The 27,810-nt window shown below is 39.0% G+C and overlaps 1 protein-coding gene across 2 annotated transcripts in view; it reads left to right on the plus strand.

Moving 5' to 3' along the window:
- Positions 1 to 13,456: 13,456 nt before the first annotated feature.
- Positions 13,457 to 27,810, plus strand: part of jag2b (jagged canonical Notch ligand 2b) — a 61,132-nt gene continuing 46,778 nt past the window's right edge. For both annotated transcript variants that reach the window (XM_077552837.1, XM_077552838.1), the window contains exons 1-2: positions 13,457 to 13,925; positions 16,906 to 17,220. In XM_077552837.1, coding sequence (XP_077408963.1) covers positions 13,857 to 13,925; positions 16,906 to 17,220 — 384 coding nt within the window. In that variant the 5' untranslated portion in view covers positions 13,457 to 13,856. The remainder of the gene's footprint in view (positions 13,926 to 16,905; positions 17,221 to 27,810) is intronic.

A 27,810-nucleotide genomic window follows, 5' to 3' on the forward strand; every position in this document is an offset into this window, starting at 1 on the left:
TCCGTGCAAACAAGCGAATGTCAATTCTGAAGCCTTAATCTTGACGGCCGTCCCCTTCCGAGAAACGAACGCGCGCTTTCTTTCGCGTTTAGCTCCTTACGATGTTATCGACGAAATATCACACACTGGGAAACAAGACAACTTTCTGAGGAGTCAAAGGTGAAAGGTCACCATGTTGTGCTTTAACCAAGCGCAAGGCTGCTATTGTTCTTGACGTACCGAAGAGCATTCCTTCTTTACAAACGGTGCCATAACACACGCTCTCTGCAATGTGTGTTGCTTGGGAACAAGATGGCAGGTCATGCTTGTACACCCACTCCAGGATCAGACCGCTTTTTTTTTTTTGTTCATACAAATCAGGATCATCTGGTGGGGGGAAAAAAAAAACACATTTTCGGAACATTTGTGTTCTGGTATCAGGAATCAAACCGATTTTTTCTTTTAATGGAGAGCTCAGTATTGTTCATTCGGTAATTTTAGCGATTTGACATGTCATCATCATTGCTCTCTCCTTTTTTTTTTTTTATTATTATTATTTTTTAAATTTTGTATTTGGGTAAGAAAAAAAAGGAATCAAATTGAATTTTTTTTTTCTGGAGAGCTCAGTATTGTTCATTCGGTAATTTTACCGATTTGACATGTCATCATCATTGCTCTCTTTTTTTCTTTTCTTTTTTAAATTAATAATTAATTTTTATTAATTTTTATTTATTTTTATTTTATTTTATTTTTATTTTGTATGTGGGTGAGAAGAAAAAAAAAGGAATCAAACTGAATTTTTTTTTTTCTGGAGAGCTCAGTATTGTTCGTTCGGTAATTTTACCGATTTGACATGTCATCATCATTGCTCTCTTTTTTCTTTTCTTTTTTAAAATAATTTATTTATTTTTATTTATTTAATTTTTAAATTTTGTATGTGGGTGAGAAGAAAAAAAAAAAGGAATCAAACTGAATTTTTTTTTTTGGAGAGCTCAGTATTGTTCATTCGGTAATTTTCCCGATTTGACATGTCATCATCATTGCTCTTTCTTTTTTTTTTTATTTATTTATTTTAAATATATATATATTTTTATTTTGTATGTGGGTGAGAAGAAAAAAAAAAGGAATCAAACTGAATTTTTTTTTTGGGAGAGCTCAGTATTGTTCATTCGGTAATTTTACCGATTTGACATGTCATCATCATTGCTCTTTTTTTTTTTTTTTTAATTCATTTATTTATTTATTTATTTTTTTAATTTTGTATGTGTGTGAGAAGAAAAAAAAAGGAATCAAACTGAATTTTTTTCTTCTGGAGAGCTCAGTATTGTTCATTCGGTAGTTTTACCAATTTGACATGTCATCATCATTGCTCTCTTTTTTAATTTTTTTTTTAAATTTATTTTGTATGTGGCTGAGAAAGGAAAAAAAAAAAAAGGAATCAAACTGAATTCTTGCGATTAGCTCTTGCGGATCTCGTAGGGCAGGTGTACCTAATGAAGTGGCTTTGGTGAATGTGTGTTTTCTTAAACAACCGAAAGAGAAAACTGAAATTCACGAGCGAGACTGTTCCGATAGCGACATTCCACGGTTAGTCATTCTAGTTGACGGAGATGCAATTGCTAGTTTGAGTCTTATGTAAAAGCGTTTCTTGATATTTGATATTTGTCCTATCAATCCGGCCCTGTCACTTTTAAAGCCGAATGTTGGCATGGAATGCTACACACGCAACCCGGAACGTCTTATACAACAATGAAAATCTCTGCACTGTGTTTGAGTCATCATCAATCGCAAGTCAGTCTTAGATACAGTTTAATGGCATCCGGCATGAGTTAATTTTTTTCAAAGATCGCATATAGTGAGCACTAAATTTTGTTTTCTTACTCTGAACAGATTGCACATGGTGGAGAGAAAGGGTGACGAGAAAATTAAATATTTTTGATACAATGTGATACAGTGATGTAATCACCACTGCATACTGCAGTCCAGTGTTGTACTCTAGTCAAGACCACGCCCCGACCAAGACCGAGACAATATCGAGACTGGAGATAATCGAGACAGAGACGAGGCCAAGATGTTTGGACGTTGACACCGAGATAAACCCAATACTTTTGAAAGTTTAGCCCGAGACAATACCAAGACCAAAATTTTGGAGGTCGAGACCAAGACAAGACCAAGACTTTTAGAGGTCAAGACCAAGACAAGACCAAGATTTTTGAAGATCGAGACCAAGACAAGCCCAATACTTTTGAAAGTTGAGACTGATACAATACCAAGACAATACTTTTAAAGTTTGAGACCAAGACCAAGACTTTTGGCGGTCGAGGCAGAGACAAGACCAAGACTTTTGGAGGGCGAGACCAAGATAAGACAAATGACTTTTGGATGTTGAGACCAAGACAAGACCAAGACTTTTGGAGGTCGAGGCCGAGACAGGAACAAGACTTTTGGAGGCCAAGACCAAGACAAGACCAAGACTTTTGAAGATCGAGACCAAGACAAGACCAAGACTTTTGAAGATCGAGACCAAGACAAGACCGATGACTTTTGGAGGATGAGACGAAGACAAGACCAAGACTTTTGGAGCTCGAGACCAAGACAAGACCGATGACTTTTGGATGTTGAGACCAAGCCAAGACCAAGAATTTTGTAGGTTGAGGCTGAGACAGGAACAAAACTTTTGGAGGAGACGAAGACAAGACCAAGACTTTTGGAGCTCGAGACCGAGACAAGATCAAGACTTTTGGAGCTCGAGACCAGACAAGACCAAGAATTTTGTAGGTCGAGACCAAGACAAAACCGATGACTTTTGGATGTTGAGACCAAGACAAGACCAAGAATTTTGTAGGTTGAGGCCGAGACAGGACCAAAACTTTTGGAGGATGAGACAAAGACAAGACCAAGACTTTTGGAGCTCGAGACCAAGACAAGACCAAGAATTTTGTAGGTCGAGACCAAGACAAGACCAAGAATTTTGTAGGTCGAGACCGAGACAAGACCAAGACTTTTGGAGACTGAGACCGAGTCAAGATCAAGACTTTTGAAGATCGAGACAAAGACAAGACCAAGACTTTTGGAGCTCGAGACCGAGACAAGACCAAGAATTTTGTAGGTCGAGACCGAGTCAAGACCAAGACTTTTGAAGATCGAGACCAAGACAAGACCCATGACTTTCGGATGTTGAGACCAAGACAAGACCAAGAATTTAGTAGGTTGAGGCCGAGACAAGACCAAAACTTTTGAAGGTCTAAAATGCCTCAATCGTCCAACTTCCTGAACGTCCGCCTGCGTACACGAGCACCTCCATTTGCGTGCCTGCCGCTTTCATATTGTAACAGGACACAAGGGACGTCCCCGCTTCCCCAGAGACCACCTGAATGCGTGCTAGCCCAGCAGATGGATTACCTTGTCAATGTGACCCATTCACCGGCGGGGAATGAAGACCCGCCCATTGACAGGAAGACGAGATCCGCCTCCGCGGTTCAAAGCTAACACGATTCCACCACACTTCCCATCTGTATGCTAATCGGGCCTTGTATGGGGGAAAGGTGTGTTTTTCACTCTTTTGTTGTCCTTCACATACATATTGTCTTCTCTAAAACTGGTCTAGCTGGGTTCATATTATACATATTGTTACCTCTATTACCTCTAATTTGAAATTAGTGACCCTAAACCAGTATCAAAATCTCAACAAATTATTTCTTATTGTTAACATGTAAAAAACTAAAACACAAATCTAACTTTGTACGTTCATACCACGTACCCAGTCCGGGACTGCGGAAAAGCTGGATCCCGTCCCAGCCGACTTTGGGTGAAAGGCAGACAACACCCTGGCGTGGGAACCGAACCCACGCCGCCTGAACGGAAGTCAGGAAAAAATGAATCATGACGCTATCAGCGACTGATTTTTTTAACGTATTGTTTTTGAAATGATGACGTCGGCGTTGTGAATTTGTTCTTCTCGCGGCGCGGCGCGGCGGCGGTAGCGGTTCGCACGTCTGCCTCGCTGCGCGTTCGAATCTCGGCTCGGGCATTCCTGTGTGGAGTTTGCATCTTTATCCCACGTGCTTGCATATTTTGGCTTCCTCGCATTCCAAAAACATGCGTGTTGGGTTAATTATAGACTGTATGGATGCTTGTTTGTTTATATGTGGCCTGCGACTGCTGGAGACCAGTCCAGGGTGGGCCCCGCCTCCAGCCCAAAGTCTGCTCGGATAGGCTGCGTGTCACCCGGGACACAAAATGAAGATGATTTGGTTTTTGGTGGAAGTCTGGGTTCCGCTTTTTTTTTTTTTTTTTTTTTTTCGTGAGCACAGTTATATGAATTTGACGGCATATTATGGCCATATATAAAAAAAAAAAGTTTTTTTTAGAGGGCGGGGGCAATATTCCGAGAAAAAGACTTGCCACTTCATAAAGAGAGAAAGAAAAAAAAACGGAGAAACTTATGAGAAATAAACGTAGCAGGATGGAGACGGACTCATTCTTAATTTGAACTTTGCTCGTCATACACGGCAGCTGGAGCGACAACACTTCCTGATCCCGTGTCAGCTGACTAATCACTAACCAATCAGAAGCTAGCTTTAGGTGAATGACAGCAGATTTGGCACTTCAATTTAGCTACTAGTACAAAAAAATAAAAATAAAATCTGGAAACATAAATGTACAAGTAAATATTTACTTTAACAAATTAACTTAAATGCTTATTTTCATTTTATTTCATTATCCAATTTGAAGTGGAACATCTGTAAACATTTTCAGCTTTCACTTTGGCAACACAAATCCGGTATTTTCTCACTAAATTCAAATCCATCTCCAAACACGGTTCTTCTCTCTTGCAGCGGCGGGGTCGCGACCTCGCGGATTAGCATCATGCTTTGAGGAAGAGCAGCCTGGTGAGGGACCCGGCCCGCTCGTAGATAAGAACCGAGGTGACTGCTGACAACCCTGTTCCTGCTTTCAAAACCACCAAAGCTGACCCCTGCCGTTTGAGGGTTTTTCCCGCCATTTTCTGCAAGCGCGCGAGTCCGATGTAGCTCATCGGCGTATTTACGAGCGCCCCGAGTTTTGCATGAAGGGCCGGACGGTCTTATCAGGGATGTTCAGACTGTCAGGAAAGTTTAGCAAAGAGCTACTTTATCCGTGTCACTTATAGTCAAAATGGCCGACGTGTGATCTCATTGAGGTTGAAAAATCGGGTCAAATAAGTCAGTGTTTTATTGTACGTGCGTTCCAAATAGGCTCAAACGCTGCCTGCCGTTCCGATGCCTCACGCGAGATATTTTCAATGGCATTATCGTCATCTACTTGCTTAACTGGCTAACATGTTTGTCTCTGGGTAGGGCTGCGATGTTAATAGCATGCAAATATGCATTTCCCGTTTGTTTGGGGAAAGTCTTCCTCTTTGAACGGCGCTAGCGAGGCTGTCTGGCTGAATGAAACCTGAGCTTTTTCTGCATGACGGCAAACAAAATGCATACATTACCGCCAGCGGAGCAGAACATAAGGGTATGAAAAAGATACCCTCCGCGTGTCAATGGCGACTACGTGTCCTCTCTTATCTCGGCGGAACTGCCATTTCCACACACTTGATAGCTCAGTCAACCATGGGAACCGAAAAGAGAAGGGCAGTAAACGTACAGTAGCAACAAAAGCATTAATTAATGATGTGGGCGGCTAAAATGAAGCTAAAGAAGAAGAAAATCTTTTTGCTAGCTCATAAGGTGAGAACTACAATCAAGAGCAACCAAGGATTAAACTACTGAGCAAGCAATGAAAAGTTTTAGGGTACCTAGACTTGACACTTGAGGGATACCAAAAATAAGTGGAAAAGGTATGCGTCAGGTTCAGTCCATTTAGTTGCCATTCTGTACATGGTAGAAGACAATTTGTAGGCTGACAAACATTTTTTTTAATGTCATTAAAAAAAAAAAAAGCGGTTGACTTTTGTTGCTATATCATTTTGATGTAAGAAGATAAACAACGGAACATGTAGAGGACCCGTGATTGACACTTGTGGAACTTTCGAAAAAGAAAGTATCATGTTTTCGTCATTCATTCACAATTAGGGCTCGGTATCAATTCTAATTTCCTCAATCGATTCAATTTCCATCCACAAGAGTTCAGTTTGATTCTATTCGATTCAATCTGATATTAATTATGGAACATCAATTCTTCTTAAATATCGAGGACGTGATAAAAAATTCTACAAAGATTAAATTCCAAATAAAATTTTGCAAAGGCAGTAACTGGTTAAATCATTCAGTTTTTAAACTCATTTACTCCCCAAAACGTATAAATACGTTCTATTTTAAATAGGACCATGCTCCCAAAGACATATTTATACGTTTTTTAACGGGTTTTTTTTTAATGCTAGAGCATACAGAAGGGTTTGATGAAGCCTCTGAACTGCAGAGAATGCTTGAAGCAATGGTAGTTGTTACAAAAAACGGCCAGCAGGTGGCAGCAGAGTATTATAGATCAACCAGGGCCTTTAAACAGGTTTGTGAATAATAATGAAACTAGCTTCAAAACGGAAACAGATAGAAATATACTTTTTTTTCATGATGAAAGAAGAGACTCTAATCTTTCTTTTAGTTGGTTCCATGTTTTTATAGCAATAGAACACAATATTCTGTCGGCCATGAAAAATCTGTCAAAATCCAGTAAAACCGCCGGGAGCGAAGGGGATTGCTTCTGTGAAAATGGCTAGGAGTGAATGAAGGATCAGAAGAAAATATTTTCATAATTAAAAAATTTAAAAGATTGTGATTTGTCTTAAAGTGCAATGAGCACTGGAATGTAATAAAAAAAAATAAAAAAAATTGGCCTTTAAAATTCAGTTTTCTTATGAAATTGTGGGAAAAGGAGATATTAAAATGATCGATACATGGTTTTATGAATCGATATCAGGCTCGAAAAGGAAAAATCGATTCGATATACCGATTATTAAATAAATATTTTTCTCCCAAAAAATAAAAAAAAATTAAAACCCAGCCCTGTTTACAATACCACCATTCTAAGAAAGTTCAAAATCAGAAAAGCGCAAAAATACTAGCTCCGTTTCTTGTATTAATTGTATTGATTTCCAAACATTTGAAACGCCACCATTGACCTTTTTTTTTTTTTTTACAATTCCAACCCTCCTTCACGAGAGTCCCCTTATTGTGAAGTGCATAAGAAACAATACAACAATATAGTCGAGCGGAAGGAAAGGAGGGGGTGTTGGGGGGGGGAGAACAACATCAAATTACAAAACAAAGCCGCTCTATTATTTCATTCTTTCACACCGCAATTTTGCCGTCCACGCTATTGTACTAAGGAGGGGAAGGGTGGTGTTGGCCAGGAAACATATATCAATGATGCTGAAACCTACAACCCTGAGGTCACCACTCAAGGCCATTTATTATTCAAAGTAGAATTCACCCACAGGGAGAATAAAACTGCTTTTAAGGGTCCGAGAAGTGACGCTGAAATCTTTTCTTTTTTTTTTCTCTCTCTCTCTCTACTAAATGATATTATTCATATGAATTATTACTACAATCACACTGTGGATCCATGAGAACATTTGCATAAACTCCAGAGCTGCTTGTCATTATTATCTCGCGGTTAAAACAAAAAGAAGCCTCCGCCGCCAGACGGTCCCCAAAAGATAGATAAAAGGGTCCCGTCACTCGTATACGTACACACACACACACACACACACAGATATGAAAAGAGGGAAGCCATGAAAAATGGATGAGAGAAGAAATCCACTTCACCTCCCCCTTGGAGGCTGGCAAACCCCCCACAGTGCTCCCACTCATCATCCTTTCTCCTCCCGCGCGCGCGCACGCGCGGTGTGGAAACAGGAGGAAAAAACTATACGTGCACACTTTGATCACCGTCGTACAATTACCATCCGGTATTTGGTTTTGTATGTTCGAATTTAATATTGAGCAGTTCAAGGAGGTGAGACCAACATTTTCAATGGCTAAAATCAGGAACAAGTTGGCCGAAGTGTCATAAAGCAGACAGAGAACAATTTTCTTCTGTTTTGCTCAAATTCTTTTTTTTGTGAGAGATACATAGTACATAACCTGCTTTGTAGTTGAACTGAACTCATTAAGCTATAGCTATAGTTCATTGGGATTGTTTGTGGTAATGTTTAAATGTTAGCTCGCCAAGCTAGCTCATGGCTAAGACACGCGGCTAAGATTATTTTTGTGCGTAGAAATACAAGTAAGTACAAAGTGTGTTATGATATTTGTAGTTTAACTCCATCAAATGAAAAATCATGCCAACTATGTGTGTGTTTAGCTACATTTCATTGAGATTGTTTGTGGTCATGTTTAACTGTTAGATAGCTAAGCTAGCTCATTGCTAATGAACGAAGCTCAAATTATTTTTGGTGATTGCATAGCCTGCGTAGTAGTTGAACTTATTAAGCTATGGCTATAATTAATTAAGATTGTTTGTGGTAATGTTTAACTGTTAGCTAACCAAGCTAACTCATTGCTAATGCACGCAGCTAAAATTATTTTTGTGCATAACCGGCTTTGTAGTTTAACTAATTAAATGTAAATCATGCCAATTATGCGTATGTTTAGCTGCATTTCATTTAGATTGTTTGTGGTAATGTTTAACTGTTAGCTCGCCAAGATAGCTCATTGCTAAGGCACACGGCTAAAATTATTGTTGTGATTTCATACCCTGATTTATAGTTTATTTATTAAACGTACATAATGTTGATTATGTGTCTGTTCAGCTACATTTCATTGAGATTGTTTGTTGTAATGTTTAACTGTTAGATAGCTAAGCTAGCTCATTGCTAATGAACTAAGCTCAAATTATTTTTGGTGATTGCATAGCCTGCTTAGTAGTTGAACTTATTAAGCTATAGCTATAGTTAATTAAGATTGTTTGTGTAACTCATTGCTAATGCTTTCAGTTCAAATTATTTTTGTGATTTCATACCCTGATTTATAGTTTATTTATTAAATGTACATCATGTTGATTATGTGTCTGTTTAGCTACATTTCATTGAGATTGTTTGAGGTCATGTTTAACTGTTAGCTCGCCAAGCTAGCTCATTGCTAACGCACTTAGCTCAGATTGTTTTTGTGATTACAGTACATAGCCTGCTTTGTAGTTAAACTCATTAAATGGATATCATTTTGATTATTATGTGTATGTTTAGCTACATATATCATTGAGGTTGTCCGTAGTAATGTTTAATTGTTAACTATAGCTAAGCTAGCTCATTGCTATTAGGAAGTTATCAGGGGCAGTTGGTACAAACTGTACAAAATTATACAATTTACCACAAAATGAATTTGCGGGGAAAAAACTGAATTAAAAAAACGTTCATTATCTTATATATTTGTCCAATCTGAAAAGAGACACAAGATGTGTTGTTTCAGTTGTTAAGCTAATTGCTTAGCTAATTTAGCTAGCTCATTCGGTCCATGTGCCATCCTTATACAAAGTGAAATGGAAATCACAGTTTATCTTGTGCTTAATGCTGCGAAACGAGTCTATCTATATTGCTCCGTTGGAATTCTGACTAAAAGATATTTCAGGCGGACCTGGCATGGACCAGTTTGAGGTTGCGAACAGTATGCAGCGGCATAAATACACGTCATCATGTGGCAAAAGAAAGCACGCTCACTTTACCACTGAATTTGCCTTCTTTTTTTTTTTTCTTCTTCATTGAAATAGTTTTGTTTATGACATTTAGACAAATATTTACTACTATAATTACACTTTTGGTTAGTGATAGAATTTGAAACCCAAACATTCAAATTCACTTTGTAAAAGTAAATGACACTTTAAAACTGGAAGCAGTAATGTACCTAAAGGATTTGTTAAGCCCCCCGCCGCTAACTATCCTCTCACAATTCTAGAAATCTTCGCTAGCCCTGACCTTTCAAAACGATCTGAATGGCTTTATAGCAAATGAATGAAAACCGATCCGTCCGCGACATAGTTCAGTGTGTGCCACGGAAGGCGCACCCACATTGTTCCTTTCGGCACTCCAAGCCAGGTGTGACACAACTTAAGGCACTCAAATGCACTTGTGGCTGTGTGTGAAACGTTCCAGTCCAAGCGGGCTGCAGCGGCTCAGGCTATCGGACGTAAACTTTTAAGGCCTATCTGACCATGTGGCAGTCAGCCAATGGGGGACTCGGACCTGCTCAAAATTGCTTTTTCAAACTCATTCACTGCCGTTGACGGCTATAAACGTCAAAAATTCGTTTGAACTATTTCTATTAGTTTAGCTTTTTTTCCCCAACAAGAGTATGAAAACCTAGATTTTTTTATTGTACATTTAGAACAGATATAAAATTTGCGATTAATCGTGAGTTAACTAGTGAAATCATGCGATTAATTACGATTAAAAATTTGAATCATCTTATGCCCCGAATTTTTAAAAATCTTTTTAAAAACATTTTTTTTTGTCTTAATTCATTCACTGCCATTGTCGTCAAAAATTCATTTTAACTATTTCTATTAGTTCAACATTTTTTTCCCCACTTTTTTTAAAAAGAGTATGAGTATATGATTGTTTTTTATTGGATTAGAACAGATATAAAATTTGCGATTAATCGTGAGTTAACTAGTGAAGTCATGCGATTAATTACGATTAAAAATTTGAATCACCTTACGCCCCGAATTTTTAAAAATCTTTAAAAATATATATATATATATTTTTTTTTTTTTATTCACTGCCATTGACAGCTATAAACGTCAAAAATTTGTTTGAACTATTTCTATTAGTTTAGCTTTTCCCCCCACTTTTGTTAACAAGAGTATGAAAACCTAGATTTTTTTTATTGTACATTTAAAACAGATAAAATTTGTGATTAATCGTGAGTTAACTAGTGAAGTCATGCGATTAATTACGATTAAAAATTTGAATCACCTTACGCCCCGAATTTTTAAAAATCTTTAAAAAAAAATATATATATATATTTTTTTTTTCACTGCCATTGACGGCTATAAACGTCAAAAATTCATTTGAACTATTTCTATTAGTTCTACATTTTTTTCTCCACTTTTGTTAACAAGAGTATGAGTATATGATTTTTTTTAAAAAATTGGATTAGAACAGATATAAAATTTGTGATTAATCGTGAGTTAAGTCATGCGATTAATTAAAAAAAAATTATCGCCTGTCACCCCTAATTTTTTATAAAAATGTTTTTTTTATGAATTTATGGCAGTGAATGAGTTAAGGGTGATTTTGTATTATACATATTCACTTTGTATGTTTTGCTGCTCCGTGTGTGTTAAACTAGTGGCAACAATTACTGTAACATCAATGCTAACTTCCATTAGCCCATCAATGGCGTTTCGCATGATATGTTAGCTTTAAGCTGTCAGACCTTATATAATGCGCAATTCTCTTTTGTTATATTGTCAGTTTTTCAGTCAACTTCAACTGGGAGTGAAATCTGTTTCAATACGTTTGAAAATGAAAACATGAAAAATATATTTTTTATGCTCTCTAGCTATCTAGGAATATATCCCCCCCATAATCAACATGGGTTTACAGTTAATTGTTTTTCTTTTAAAACGACATGACTTTGGTACACACTTTGAAACACAAAACCCTGATAAATAAACGTATCAATCTTTTATTGAAGACTCTATTTGCGCGCTCAATCCATGCAAAATCCCTTGAGTCCCGCTCCCTCTCAAATCACCGTTCGCCATCTGTCAACATTGCTCGGCTCACCTGGCCAAGCTGTCAAAGGAATGCAAATGTTCTTTAAAAAAAAAAAAAAAAAAAAAATTTTTTTTTGTCTGTGTGTGTTTACAGTATGGATGTAAATACGAAATGTGTTATTATGTGGCACTTGTTGATGCCCGGAGATTCCCATCCAAGTGATGAAAGGACATCAACATGTTAACGCTCGTAACCTCTGATATAATATAATATATCACTAATATAAAAACAATATGTCCGCTTTTGATACGTTGCAAATTCCAAGGTGAGAAATAGAAATTTGGCATGTCAGGATGTGACCTAAAATGTGTGTTGCTACTTGCTTGTTGCTTGAATGTGGTTTACTGCGAACAGTAGAGGGCGCTCTAAACTGATGCAACTTGAGGAGTACACTGGGGCTGCTTCACTTTTTAGACAATAATAATAATAATATTTAATAATAATAAACCTGCGATTCATAAAAAATATTATTAAAATACTTCTTTTTTTTTGGGTGGGGGCACCCAGTAGTTAACATAACTTTTGAAAAATAAAATAAATAAAAACAACTGAACATAACTAAAATAATGCGTGCAATAATAATGCAATAATGCGACAAATGAATGCATGATATGAAAAAATAAACATGATTCATGTCAAATACTTGCAGGGGAGGACTGAAAGATAAATTGATAAAAAAAATTGTAAGAACATTATCAAACAACGACAATTAAATAAAATGCAATTTAGCACCTCTCAATTAAAGACTTAATTGCACAAGAACTGAAAGTCAAAATCTAGCCTAAAATAAAAATGAATAAATAAACAAGTTTAAAAATGGATAGCTGGATAAATAATATTTTTTTAAATGAAAATTGTGTGATATCAACAAAAAAAAGAAGAAAGTATCAGCCAATCACTGCATAAATACACAACAACGATTCACGCTCGCGTTTGCATCTCAAGACAATTTAGATTCTTCCTATTTTTTGTTTTTAGAATGTGTAAGGAAAACTGGATGCTCGGACGAGCACGGGGGAGAACGTGCAAACTCGACGAAGAAAACGAAATGGGGGCAGGGCGATTACTTGAGTAATCGATAGGGTAATTGATTGGGTAATCGGTTCTAAAAAGATTTGTTCGTGACAGCTCTAGTTATTATTAGGGATGGCCTGATATTGGGGTTATTGTTATTCGTTTGCTGTTTTACCATCAGGAATGAGGAATTAGAAGAATAAAAAAATTGCCATTTATTTCATGCAATTTTAAACAAAAATGTTATGTTGCGATATTTAGATATTTCTGTAAAATTATGCGTCATTGTTTTTTGGGGGGAGATTTGCATGTATAAAACGCACTAGTGGTATCGGTGCTTGGTATCGGTGTCTACTCAAGAATTGAGGACATGTACTGGTATAATCGTCCTTGCTTTATGTCTATCAATCTTTTTCATTGTTTAGATTTTAAAATGTCCTAGAAAATCACTGGTGAGCTATTTCACACAGAATTATGTTTATTTTTTTAATTTTTATGACGTCATCTATAATCGTCTGTCTATAATATACTCGCTTTTGCGTTTACGAGGTTTAAATTAAAAATGGAAGTTTCAGGGGGGAAGACAATTGATTGGCGGGTGGATGGTGTGGCGCGCGGGGAGGGGGAGGGGGGGCGGTCATTCCCCGCTAATGCCCGCCCCCCTCCCTTAATCCGATTGGCTGCTCAGCCTTCCCGTGGCCGAGCGCTGAGAGGTTGTCGCAGCTTGTCAATCAAAGCCGACGTCCTCTCGTCGGGCTTGTGGCTTGGGAGAGACGCCTCAGTCAGTTCGCGGTGTGGAGACAGCTCGGACGGAGGGGAAGAGAGGAGGCGAGGCGAGGAGAAGAGAAGAGAGGAGCCCCACTCGTGTTGAATGTTTTTGCGTGGACCATCACCACCAGCGCGACACCGCAACCTGCCCCGCGCGCACGCGTCTTCCGCCCGCCCGGCCGGCGCGGTGTGACCGACCCACGCCTGTGATTTTCCTTTCTTCCTTTATTATTATCATTATAATTTTTTTTGGGAAGGGGCTTGTTTTTTTTTTTTTTTGTTGTGTTATCGTTGCATGTCGGAGCTGCTGTTCGCCGGCTCTGCGGCTGTTTGTCTGCGCTCAGCGAGCCCCCTCCCTCCTCCTATGGGACTCTAATTAATCGGAGGCATGTGGACTCGCACCAGGATTAGACATCCCTGCCTAATAGTGTGCCTGCTGTTGACGTTATGGGCCAAGGTAAGAAGACGCTTGCCTGCTTCCTTTTCAACAATAAAACAAGACAGTTTTTAGCATCGACGCACGCCCCCCACCCCCCACCCCTCCCAAAACAAAAAAAAAAACGCTTTTAATCACCCGCGTGCAAAAGTTAGCTGGCGTGGGCCCCTACTTTGCATCACATTAATGATTAATTCAATTAGGGGGACGTTATTAGAGGAGCAATGGGATCACGCCACCTTGATGAGACTCGTGTTCGTTCCACGTAACCCCTCCCTGACCTTTTATTGTTATCAATTAACACGAGGCTGACGCACGTACTTGTTTATTTGTTAGGCCCACGCGAGTTAAGTTGCAGCAACTGGCTGCTGCTGCTGCAGAGATCCCCCCCCCCCCCCCAAAAAAAAAAAACGTGCACGCTTGACTTTTATTTTTTGCACTGCTTCATCATGGATGCACAAAAAGCCGCCAGACGTATATAATGACCACTTGCCACAGTAAACATGACAGTGATCTGCGGTTCGTGATGTTGCGGCTGGTCGCCGTGTTTAAAAATAAATATTTGTTAAAATGGTGGAGTAGTCGATTGATCGCGAGGAAAATCCACTCAATTGCCCGTTGCGGTTTGAGGGTTATGTCACGTGTAGCCAATTTAGGGATTTGTCTGGTTGTTTTTCGTGCAAAATGTTATTTTAGAAACACAAATTGTTTACTAATCAGTTTCTTATATGTTCCGTTACTTGAAAAAAAAATGTAAATTACATTAGCTGTATTGGTGTTGTTAGACAGCTTTAGCAATTAAGTTCACCTGCATGCAAAGTGCACAGGTTGTATTAAATGGTTGACTTTAAAAATAAAGTAATGGTCCATTTTCACGTTTTTACTAAAATGAAACTTACTAAGGCCGAATTCATATTATGGCTATATTAGATTTTTTTTTTTTAAGGTGATATATCTGATTCGGCTGTTTATATTGACAAAAAACATTAAACAAACAGCATGCAGATGCCCAAATTCCTTTGAAATGACTACAATTGGTAAGTAATCGAGACAAGTACTGTAATATAAAAATAAAATTTTAAACCTCAGTCTTTTTTGGGGGGGGGGGCTCTTTCCACCACTGATGTAAATGTTTGGCATTACTCTACAAGCACAAAAGCATGTAGTTAGAATTGATTACATCGATTACCTGAGTAATCGATTATTATTATTAAGAGTTTCAAGATGTGCATTTTTGTGTCAACGCAACTGAATTAGTGATTAATGGCAGGAAGAAAAAAATCGGCCGATTAATTTAAATATTGTCTAACGCATAAAATACCCCCCCCACCCACAATGGGTGATTCTGATTCCACAATACCGGAAACTTGTAAATGCATCGAGCCGTTCTGCACATTAATCGCTTTTCTTCGATTTTAACATTTTAAAGAATGATGATTGAATTGTAGCCCTAGTACATAAAAGCAAAAATAATCTGCAAACATCGGCCATTTGGCCAAGGTTTGATGGTCCATAAATCACCAATTTAATTGGCTGTCGGGTCCTTGTATATGTCACAGAAATCAAATAATACACTCTAAAAACAGTTGGATCAAAAATGGACCGATCCACTTTATGGGTCAATTTGAGCCGACTTTCTGGGTTGTTTTATACAAGATGACCCAATTTTGACAATTTAAAGCCAAACAATGGCTCAAAACGATTATAATAAGTGTCGATTAAATTGATAAGCGATTACTTTTGATACCTCTAGGCAAAAATACGATTTGAAGATACTTTTTTTTTTTTTAGTGTAAAACAACTCTTAGGTCAAAAATTGGGGTCATTTTGTATAAAGCAACCCAGAAAGTTGGCTCAAATTGACCCATAAAGTGGATCGGTCCATTTTTGACCCATAGTTGGGTTATTTTTTACCCAACTGTTTTTAGAGTGCACAAGCTGCACACTAAACAGTTGTGTAAAAAAATAACCCAACTATGGGTCAAAAATGGACCAATCCTCTACTTGAGTCAATATGACCCAATTTTGAGTCAAGAAATTGGTATTTTAGTGTAAAACAACTCTTGGGTCAAAAATTGGGGTCATTTTGTATAAAACAACCCAGGAAATTGGCTCAAATTGACCCATGAAGTGTATCGGTCCATTTTTGAGCCATAGTTGAGTTATTTTTAACCCAACTGTTTTTAGAGTGCACAAGCTGCACACTAAAAACAGTTGGATCAAAAGTAACCCAATTATCGGTCAAAAAAAGGACCAATCCACTTTATGGGTCAATTTGACCCAACTTTGAGTCAAGAAATTGGCCTTTTTAGTGTAAAACAACTCATGAATATTGGTCTGATCCTTGACTTGGGTCATTTTGTATAAAACAACCCAGAAAGTTGGGGCAAATTGACCCATAAAGCGGATGGGTCAATTTGACCCAACAAAAATTGACCCATAATGTGGATCGGTCCATTTTTGACCCATAGTTGAGTTATTTTTGACCCAACTGTTTTTAGAGTGCACAAGCTGCACACTAAAAACAGTTAGTTTTGTTTCTAGAGTGCTAAAAACTGTTGGGTCAAAAGTAACCCAATTATGGATCAAAAATGGACTGATCCTCTACTTGGGTCAATTTAGCCCAACTTTGAGTCAAGAAATTGTCCTTTTTAGTGTAAAACAACTCATTAATATTGGTCTGATCCTTGACTTGGGTCATTTTGTATAAAACAACCCAGAAGTTGGGTCAAATTGACCCATAAAGCGGATGGGTCAATTTGACCCAACAAAAATGGACCCATAAAGCGGATGGGTCCATTTTTGACCCCTAATTGAGTTACTTTTGACCCAACTGTTTTTTTCGAGTGCGCAGCGCCGCACTACTACCAAACACAACAAACCAAATCGGTAAATCGACAGCGTGAATGAAACCCGAGCGTAACGGTGGACTTGAAAGGCGGACGAGCGAGTGTCGGCTGCGGTGTAATTGTGGCCATTTTTGCGCCAACGTTGTTTCCAGGCGTCGCAGTCAACAGGCTATTTCGAGCTGCAGCTGATCTCGGTGGAGAATGTGAACGGCGAGTTGGCGAGCGGCGAGTGCTGCGACGGCCCCAGGAGCTCCAACGAGGACCTGCGCTGCGTGGAGGACCCGTGCGACACGTACTTCAAAGTGTGCCTGAAGGAGTACCAGGTGGACGTCACCACCGGGGGGCCTTGCACCTTCGGAGCTGGATCGACGCAAGTTCTCGGTGGAAATATGTTGACTTTTCAGAAGGCCAACAACAAAATCAGCGACGCTGGCAAGGTTGTGATCCCCTTCCAGTTTGCGTGGCCGGTAAGCGATTGATCATTTTTTTATTTTGTTGGTGCGGGTGGTGAACGTGTCTACTTCCTGTCTGGAAAGATGATTCACAATAAGTTCATGTCCTTGAATATGTGCTGTAAGCGCGCCAGCATTTTTGCGCCACCGCTACAGCAGCAATTATGAAGATGAAAGTTAATAGTTAATGTGTCATTGAAGAAAACTGGCTTTGCAGTCTTCACACTGAGAGCGAATGAATTGATTTTTTTTACCGTCGGTGAGATTGAAAATCCATTCTTTCGTCGGTTTGACGGGTTTAAAAAAGTCAAGGTTTCAATTACTGCCAATACTGACTGTCACCAGTCACCCTTTTTATTTTTCTGAATGGACTTCTAAGCACGACCAAGATATGATTGGTTGCTTGCAGAGTTGATTAAATGAGCCACTTAACTTCATTTCCTCCAATTAGTTTTTTTTTTTTCCAAAGAGGTGGAGGAAGCATGGAGCAAGACAAAAATGCTGCAAGTACAGATTCTTTTTTTTTTTACTCTGATTAATATACATTGTCCTTAAAAAAAAAAAAAAAAAAAAAAAGTGCTAGCAGACACTAGTTAGCCCCAAGGACAACCTGAATTCCAATTCATTTGAAACGTCCACTAACGTCCAACATGAAACGCTAATGCCACCTTGTTTCAAAAATGTTTAACTTCAAATATTTTACGAATTACTATGAATTTCTTTTTTTGCTCTATTGTCCTTAAAAAAAAAAAAAGTCACCGTACACTAGTGAGCCCCAAGGACAACCTGAGTGGCAATTAATTGGAAAAGAAAAATGTACTTTTCCTGTCACTAACGTCCAACATGAAACGCTACTGCTACCCTGTTGCAGAAAAATTGCCTCATCGCAAATCTGACTCCGTTTCTTACTCTTTTTTTTTTTACCTGTTTAGTATATCATTTTAATTTTTTACAAATTACTATGAAATTCTTTTTTTTTTACTCTATTGTACTTCAGGAGGGAAAAAAAAGAGCCAACGGACACTAGTTAGCCCCAAGGACAACCTGAGTGCCAATTAATTGGAAAAGAAAAATGTACTTTTCCTGTCACTAACGTCCAACATGAAACGCTAATGCCACCATGTTGCAGAGAAATTGCCTCATCGCAAATCTGACTCCGTTTCTTACTCTTTTTACCTGTTAAGTATATCATTTTAACTTTTTACAAATTACTATGAAATTATATATTTTTTACTCTATTGTACTTAAGAAAAAAAAATGCCAGCGGACACTAGTTAGCCCCAAGGACAACCTGAGTGGCAATTAATTGGAAAAGAAAAATGTACTTTTCCTGTCACTAACGTCCAACATGAAACGCTAATGCCACCCTGTTGCAGAAAAATTGCCTCATCGCAAATCTGACTCCGTTTCTTATCCTTTTTTACCTGTTTAGTATATCATTTTAACTTTTTACAAATTACTATGAAATTCTTTTTTTTTACTCTATTGTACTTCAGAAAAAAAAGCCAACGGACACTAGTTAGCCCCAAGGACAACCTGAGTGCCAATTAATTGGAAAAGAAAAATGTACTTTTCCTGTCACTAACGTCTAACATGAAACACTAATGCCACCTTGTTGCAATTTTTTTTAACTTCAAATATTTTACAAATTACTATGAAATTAATGTATTAACAAACTAAAAGACACCGTATTATTCCTCAAGAAAAAAAGTATGGTACATTTAGAACAGATAAATAAATGTGTGATTAATTTGCGAGAGTTAGCTATGAAAACCATGCAATTATGATAAATTAAAAAAAATAAAAAATAAAATATATATATATATATACACAGCATTAAATTAGATTTGAAGAAACTCAGTCATTATGGTAGAAGCAGAAGAACTTTAATTGCAAGGGAGCGAACATGTTCAATTTAGGTCCAACGATCGAGACGTTCAAATGCGGAATATCACGTCGAGTATTACTACATGATAGCATGTCTTGGTCACGTCACCTGGGGGTCGTCTCTCCGAGAGTGGCCCTGATACGAGCGTTGGCTTTGTTCCCGCGCACCACTAAGCACCTGCCAAGGCCAGCGCGGGTTAATTGGACAGGCCGAGGCCGATGTGCTTTAATATGCAGACCGTGAAGTGGGATCCGCGTTGCGGTTTCTACCCAGAGACGCTCACGTTTTCCAATGTCATCCAAAATGAATTTTCTCGAACCTATATTTCACAAACAAGTAGCGGATCGCGGTTGTCGTACTTCCTGCTCGACTCTGACCCGAGATGATAATATGCTGTGAGTGGTCCTGGGTTTGGGGTTCCCCCTCGGGCGTCCCGCCGCTTCCTCCCCTGCTGTGGGTGCCAGGTGGCCCCTCCAAGGCAATTAAGCTCGTCTCACTGTCGAAGGTTGATTGAGGATGATTTGGGGCTGGCGAATTAGCTGCGCGTGCTTTAGTTGTCCTGGTTTGACTTGTTTGTAGCTTGAGCGATTTTAAAGTATTTTCTTAATTTGGCAAAAGATGGGATTTATTGCACTTTAAGGCAAGTCGGAATCTTTTAAGTTTATATTTATAATTATTTCAATAAAAGAATAATAAAAGTTGAATGTATATTAGGGATGCACCGATACGCAGCATTTTGACGAATATCGGCATCGGCCATTTTGAAGAATAAAAGATCCATTTTAAAAAGTGTTTGAGGGGGTTCAGGCTGCTAATTATTTACATTTTTATAAATTCTTCTGACCCTGGGAACTCTCAGCACGTTGTGTTTTTGTTGGAAAACTTTTCAAGACTTGCTACTGCCCCTGAACTTTGTGATTTGTAAAACAAAGATGTCTATTGACTAAGATTTTTTTTTTTAACTCCAATATTTTACGTACCCTAAACGTTGTTCAGTAAACATATGCTTAAAATGAATAAATAAATAAGAGCAAGAGTTTAAAAAAATTAATTGAAAAAATAATGCCAATGTCTTCCCTTTTATTGAAAATGAATATTGGCTCCAAATATTGACTCTAATAATCCACATCGGCCCTGAAAAAAACATATCTATCTCTTAACGTATTATATAAATATCGATAACACAAAAATTGGGATCGCGTGAAATCCTTAACTGAATCCAAAATCAATCAAAGTGAATTGTGAGTCAAATCGAATCGGGCGCTTGTGTGTTTTCCAATGAAACAAGCGCTAGCTAGCTAGCTAGCTAATGAATTAGCTTAAAAAGTCTTTTACCTCCCACGCTATTTCAAGCACAAGAGAACTTCTTTTGTGATAATAAATCCGCTTTTGTTGGCAAGTACTTTTGGCACATGAGCTTTACCGGCACAATATTGACAAAGTGATTGATTTGATTGCAATTTCTACTCTTAAAAATAACAACTAAACCTGTTTATATACACCGGCAAGTGAATATATTTTACAGCGAACAAAGATGTCACAACACGACCCATGCGGGCCGCTTGCTGCGTGCGCGCCGGGGAAACAAAGATGCAGTGTACCGTCGGCCGTCGGCATCTGGCTGACGGCCCATTTGACACATTTGACGCCCGCCGCCGTCTCCTCTGTGACATCACCGGGCCGTAGAAGTCTTCGCCAAGCGAGCGGGTCTATCAGAAGCTAACGTTAGCTCGTGCTAATCCGCGCAGCCTACATTTTCAGTTTGTCCCTTCTAAAAGGTGTCGAAATAATGAGCTTATCTTACCCTAGAACATGTTGCTGACGTCTCGCGTTTCTGGTAAGAGCGGCTTGTTCCGTGACGAGACTTCATAGCTTGGTTTCGGTGTCCAGCGTGACGCTTTCGCTAATATCTGATTGGACTCGGATTGCGTAATTTTTTTTTGGAACGCCTCCAGTACTTGTCCAGTTCTTCCTTTTTTTTTAATTTTTTTTTTTACTGCCAGTAAAGAGACATGTGATTGAGGACCTCTAAGCTTGTGTTATGGAATTGATGGGAACAACACATTTGTTTCAAATGTCTTTTTATATTTAATACAGAGCAGTGGTTAATTTGTGAAATGTGTTTACAGTTGTTTATGTTTTCTACTTATTTTATGTGGTCTGCCCTCAGGTTGCGCTTCAGTCCTTGGAATGGGTGTGGCTTATACTAACACTAATTGTTTATTGCATGATTGAGCCCTCTGAATTCTGCCTAGCAACAAATGGTCAGCTAAATGTTTGATTGCTATGCTAGCCTGAACTTCAATTTCTTGTTGTTGAGTCGATAATGTGTTGTAAAAAAAATCATGTCAGATTTGAGCTTGTAATGTTGACAGGGTGGACATTTTTTGGGGGTGGGGAGGGGGCTAATGTTAGCATTTAATGAGCAACATGGCGGACCTTCACTTAGACTTTATTTAGTTAGCAAGCTGTTTACTGTTTAATTACTGTATATAGAATTTCTTAAATGTTTTTATTGCCATCGATATTTCACTATGACAGACACGTTAAACTTGACATCCTATAATATTATAATTATGAAAAATAAGTGTAAATATGTTTTTTTTTAACTGTCCACTATTTTAGCCTCCACTGAAGGAAGACAATTTTTTTTTTGTAAAACAAACACAACAAACAGAGCAATTTCAGACTGTTCAACATGTTCAACATGATGATCAAAATCACTCATTTTATCAAAGCACTAGCTTTTCACACTTTGTAGAACCTTCCTGCTTCCATTTGATCATCGACGAACACTTTGATTCTCAAACGTGACCGTATCAAAAGAGGAAGCGCTGACTTGTATTGAAACCATGTGCTAATCTGCACAGACCTGCGCGAGAATGTCTTTTACTGGAGAGAACTATTTGAACGGGTTTGGCTCCCTCCTCCAGCCACGTGTCCGTCAAATGCAGGCGGCGTGCACTTTCAAGCAGATGCAGTCAAGTGCAGCCAGCCATGCGTGTGGTTTTTAAAGTGGGATCTGTGGAACACACGAGAGTCAACTTTTGAGTACTTGCTGAAATTCGGCTGTCAAAGTTACACTTCTCTTAACTGTTTTCATTCATACCCGCGTAGAAATGTAGCTTCTGTCCTTTTAGTTTCACAAATATGCGGGCTAGTATGGATCTAACTGGTTTGGTGACATTGGTCTAGTTATTGGATATTTATTGAATAGAAAAAATAAATCCAGGTAGCTAGCTTGGTAGCTAGTAGCATGGTGCTCGTTTGTCTGCTAGCTAGCTAACAGATAAACAAGCACCATGGCTGCTAGCTAGCTCCCTAGCAGGTAAACGAGGACCATGGTAGCTAGCTAGGGAGCTAGCTAACTCACACCTGAGGCTAAAGCCAAACTGTGGCAGGGTTTTTACTTTCTGGACCTGGATTTGGCACCTCTACTGGTGGCTCAGTCGGGCCAGTATCAGAACACTTCGGGTGGCCCGGCGGTCACATGTTGCAACTGATTTTTAATTATTTTTTTTATTCAATAAATATCCAATAACTAGACCGATGTCACCAAACCAGTTAAATCCATACTAGCCCGCATATTTGTGAAACTAAATCGACAGAAACTACTTTTCTACATCAAAAGAGCTAAGAGAAGTGTAACTTTGCCAGCCGGATTTCAGCAAGTAGTCAAAAGTTTACTTCTAGTGTGTTCCACAGATCCCACTTTAAAAACCACACGCACAAAATGATAAACGAGGACCGCGGTAGCTAGCCGGCTAGCAGATAAATGAGCCCCATGGGTGCTAGCTAGCTAGCTAGCTAGCTCCCTAGCAGGTAAACAAAGACCATGGGAGCTAGCTGGGGAGCTAGCTAACTAGCACCTGAGGCTAAAGCCAAGCAGTGGCAGGGTTTTTACTTTCTGGACCTGGATTTGCCACCTCTGGCCACCAGTAAAATTTCATACTCATAATTTATTAGCCTAAGCTAAACGGTCAGCAATTGCGATTAGCATTACCGCGCTAGCGATTACCACTTCAGCTATACAAGCACTAACTACCGTTTAGTTCACACGTACATCATTATATCTACATTACACACGTGATAGTATCTTAAAAATGACTTACAGATGATGTTTCAACATTATTCCATGAGTAAACAAGGTTAGAGCTAGCTGTTAGCTACACTAGGTCAATAACTTCTTAATCTCCCGTAATACGTATATTTTGGCCGCTGAGACGACACTATTTCATCTTACATATATTATTAGAAATTTTTTTTTTTTTTAATCGGGGACAGTGCTTGTTAGGGCAGTGTAGCAGGAAGCTAGCTTAGCATTTTACGTTCGGTTTCCATTTAATGAATAGTTTACAGCTTACAGTTGTTGTTGTTGTTGTTTTTTAACAGAATTTTGGTATCTGGTTTAACACGAAAAGCTTGCTGATATGCTTTGTTGTTACTGTGCGGTATTCCCGACTTGTACCAGACAAAAAGCTTCCTCTCAAAATCGGACCAGCATGACACACCACATGGCGCTTAATGTTACAAAGAAGTTGGACAGAAGCCGCAGTAGCGCTTCATTTGAACATTTTTTGAGTCAGGACTTGTACTGTAAGTCACCTCCGCTTTCATTTACGCGTCGAGATGAGCACGCCGAGCGAGGCCGCGCGGAGGCGGCCGCGGCTCAGCCACACCTGATACACCGCTTGTCAAAAGCTGTTGCTAGGAGACGGCTACATAGGCCTGTGGTAAACAATTATCTTTGCCCGCGCCGGTGCCTTCCTTCCCCCATCCTCCTCCTCCCTTTTTTTTTTTTTGGGTCCGAGGGCTGTTATGCGCAAAGCCACTCACCTGTGGTTTAGCCCAGCTTTGAATTGATCGTGTAATTGTCTCGTCGGCCAGAACTCCCGAGGCTTTGAGCTTAAAGGAGCGTAAAGAGTGACGCTTGCGGCGTCTGGTGTTTTGTCTTCCAAGTCTCGAGCTTGTGTTTACCTTTTTCGTTCAACGTTTGAATATTGTCTCGCGCTACATTTCGTATTCTTCCAGCTAATACTCATTGTCGTGTGTGTGGTCTTGGAACAGTTTCCCAACCTTTATTGAGCCGAGGCCTATTTCACAAAAAGTCATTTAGCGGAAGAGTGTCTTCTCTCACTACATATATAAACCTTCGCTTACATTTTCACTATTACTCTCTCTCCCCTGGCACTTCCATCATCATCATCATCATCATCATCATCATCATCCTGTCGCCACTACACTCATCGTCTCCCCTCTGAAAGTCTGCTCTCTAACTTCCTCGCCAAAACATCTAACCTTGGCTGTTGTTCTGATGATCTCATTCCTATAATCATCACCTCCATCTCTGCTGTTGGTTTTTTTTCAATGCCACTGTTTCATCATGGCCGCCCTCATCAGAGACTCTTGAGTCAACTTAGATTCCATTTTATTCCTCTCCGTTCTGGAAAATTCCTTCACCTGCTCCCTGATTTAAATTGTCCGCGGGGATTCCGGTCTACCCTCATCTTGCCTATTCATCACTACTGTTGCAAAAAAGAACGGGGCTTAGCGTTGATCCCTGATGCACTCCCACCACTACCTTCACTTAGAGTACACCTCACCACAGTTCTGCTACTCTGCTCCGCTTTTCCCTAAATAGATAAAGACACAATGCAGCTCCTTCAGACGTTCCCTGTACTTTGCTATTAACTCCCTCAAGGCAAATAATGCATCTGAGGTCCTCTTCTTTGGCATGAAACCATACTGTTGTCTCACACTTCCATTCAATTTGGACATTGATCTCAAGTACTATTGTGTCCACTGCTATCAATTGTAGCTGTTCCATCAATCACCGGCTGAGGCTATTCATTAAATGCCAGCATCTAATTATACATCAATTCATGGAAGTGCCCACCCTGTGTTTGTCTGCTATCAAGCAGCTATTCAAAAATAAAATGGTTGTTAAATGGTCGTATGGAAATCCAACCTGACCGGGTCGCTGCCCGAGCGCCACTGAAGTTGGCCTTGTTTTGAATGTGTAAACCACCATTCAAAGTGGTTATGGGCTGTCATGGAAACTTGTACAACAGAAATAAACTTCCTAAGCTGAGTGGGCGGGGCTTACCGGCCGGGGCAAGTCGACAGCGTGCTTTCTGTGAGGCGGCCGGCTGCCTTTTGTAGAGCGATTAAAGCAGCATTGTGATGACGGCGGGTGAGGATGCTGCAAGGTTTGTGACGTTCTGCGCGCCGCTATGCTAGCTGCAGTTTTTCTGCTGTCTGATTGTTAGCATTGTAAATCAGTTTCATACATTTCGTTACCACCATTTGTTGAAACATTTTTGTCTGTGTTACCGTGACCCCGTTGACCCCTTCCTTGTGCAGGTGCCACGGGCGTTTTGCGGAGGTGATTAACGCATGTCATTACATGGGCAGTTAACTCGTCACTGTATTGCTGAACCCGTTTGAAATGCTAATGGGCCTGGACGGGAGGTGGTGCTGCATTGCGCTCAGGCCTCCTCTGTTACTTTGGAATCGGGAATTAGCCTGCTAATGTTTGCGGCGCGTGCCCATCGCCGTGGCAACTCTTCAATGTCTTCAGGCAAATGAGCCACCGTCTGCGAGTAATGGATCAATAGAACACACACGTTGACATACACAAAGCTAACGTGACCATGTTTTGCTACTACATGTTTTTAACCCTCACTGGGGTTAGCTTAGCGCTAGCTTGCTGCTACGTCAAACATGACATAGATGGATTTAAAACTTGAACAAAAAATAGAGAGAAAAAAACCTGGGTTCTGCCGTTGGCTAGTGTTTGGTTTAACCTTCAGGATCCCTTCTGAAAGTTAAAGTAAGTTATTTTAAACTAAAAAGGAAAAATGGTCCTTGGGTTGACGCCGCTGCGTTAGCGAATCGGCTACATACATAGCATACAAAGCTACACCACATACAAAGCTAATGTGACCATATTTTGCTACTACATGTTTTTAACCCTCACTGGAGTTAGCTTAGCGCTAGCTAGCTGCTACGTCAGACATGACATAGATGGATTTAAAACTTGAACAAAAAGTGAAGAGAGAAAAAAAACTGGGTTCTGCCGTTGGCTAGTGTTTGGTTTAACCTTCAGGATCCCTTCTGAAGGTTAAAGTAAGTTATTTTAAACTAAAGAGGAAAAACAGTCTTTGCGTTAGCGAATCGGCCACATACATAGCATACACCGCTACACCACTTACAAAGCTAATGTGACCATATTTTGCTACTACATGTTTTTAACCACTGGAGTTAGCTTAGCGCTAGCTGCTACGTCAGACATGACATTGATGCTTGGTTTAACCTTCAGGAATCCCTTCTGAAGGTTAAAGTAAGTTATTTTAATTCTGAAAAGGAAAAACGATCCATAGGTTGACGCGGCCACATAAATACATTCCAATAATGTTTTTAAAAAGTGAAGATGAAGCTTGGTAAATTGTTTTGGACAACAAAGCGCTGTATTCACTGACTCTAAAAAAGATCATTTCTCAAGGTTTAGGATGACAAAAACTATCAGTCTATGTTTTAAAGTTACGCTGTCATCATCAAATAAACATTGTGCCGGTCAAGGTAGTTGTTCTCCCTGTGCAGTTCATGTTGGCTAGTCCTGGATCATGCTGGTTAATTAGCACCGGCGGCGTGTGTTGAATTGGAAGTGCATGGCTAATGACCCCGTTGGCATCATAGCAGCCTGCTCAATGGGCCGTGTTGTGTGTGTGTGTGTGTGTGTGTGTGCGCGCGCACAGCCGGCGTACGCTAGCGAGCCAAATGCCTTGCCTTCACTGTAACCTCTCCTGGCACTCTTGCCAGACAACCTGTGACCGCAAATACCATTCATTTTTGGCCATTATGAAAAGGAAAGGGAATTCTTCAGTGATGCCTCTCCCATTTTTGTTTTTATTTATTTATTTATTTATTTTGCTACCTTATTTTCTGATATATGCTTAGTTCTGCTTGTGCTGAACCATCACATAAGCAATGTTGACAACTTTATTTTTGCGTTTCGAGTTGAGTAAGTGAGCCGCCTCTTTCATGTTAACTTGATTTAAAAAAATATATTAAAACATTTGTTGGTCTGTTTATTATGCATTATTAAAAAAAAAAAGGGGAGTATGAATCTGGAAAACAATTCAAATTTTTATTTATTTATTTAATTAAAGTCAACATGATAGACATTTCTTCTGTACTAAATATTTTATTATATTTAACAAACTTATTTTTAATGGGATTTTTATTTATTTATTTAGATATTACAAATACAATTTTTAAGATAATTTTAGAGCATTCATTTTAATACCAAGATTTAGCAATTTTTTTGCTCACTGTTGTCAAAATCTAATTAATTAATTAATTAAGGCAGCTTATTTCCAACATAAATCCCAATAAAAGAGTTGTAAGGCCTGTTCTGTATTGGTTATCATTAACAAGTGCCAAAAACAACCCAAATACTAAATAATGTACTGCCAATGCTCTGATTAATGTGCGGTGTTGTTAAAATAAAAAAAATAAAAAAAATATAAAAAAAAAAGCGGTAACTGAGTTTCTTGATGGGGGAGGGCACAAGTCTCAAGGGGGGCACAGTATGAATCTGGAAAAAAACAAAAATTATATTTATTTTTTAAATGTTTATTTATTTAAACTTAACATGATAGACAAATGTATTTTAAATGAAAAAAAAATTCTTACTTAACCAAATATTTTTTTAA

Source organism: Vanacampus margaritifer, chromosome 19, assembly GCF_051991255.1.
Source record: "Vanacampus margaritifer isolate UIUO_Vmar chromosome 19, RoL_Vmar_1.0, whole genome shotgun sequence".
Classification (NCBI taxonomy): domain Eukaryota; kingdom Metazoa; phylum Chordata; class Actinopteri; order Syngnathiformes; family Syngnathidae; genus Vanacampus; species Vanacampus margaritifer.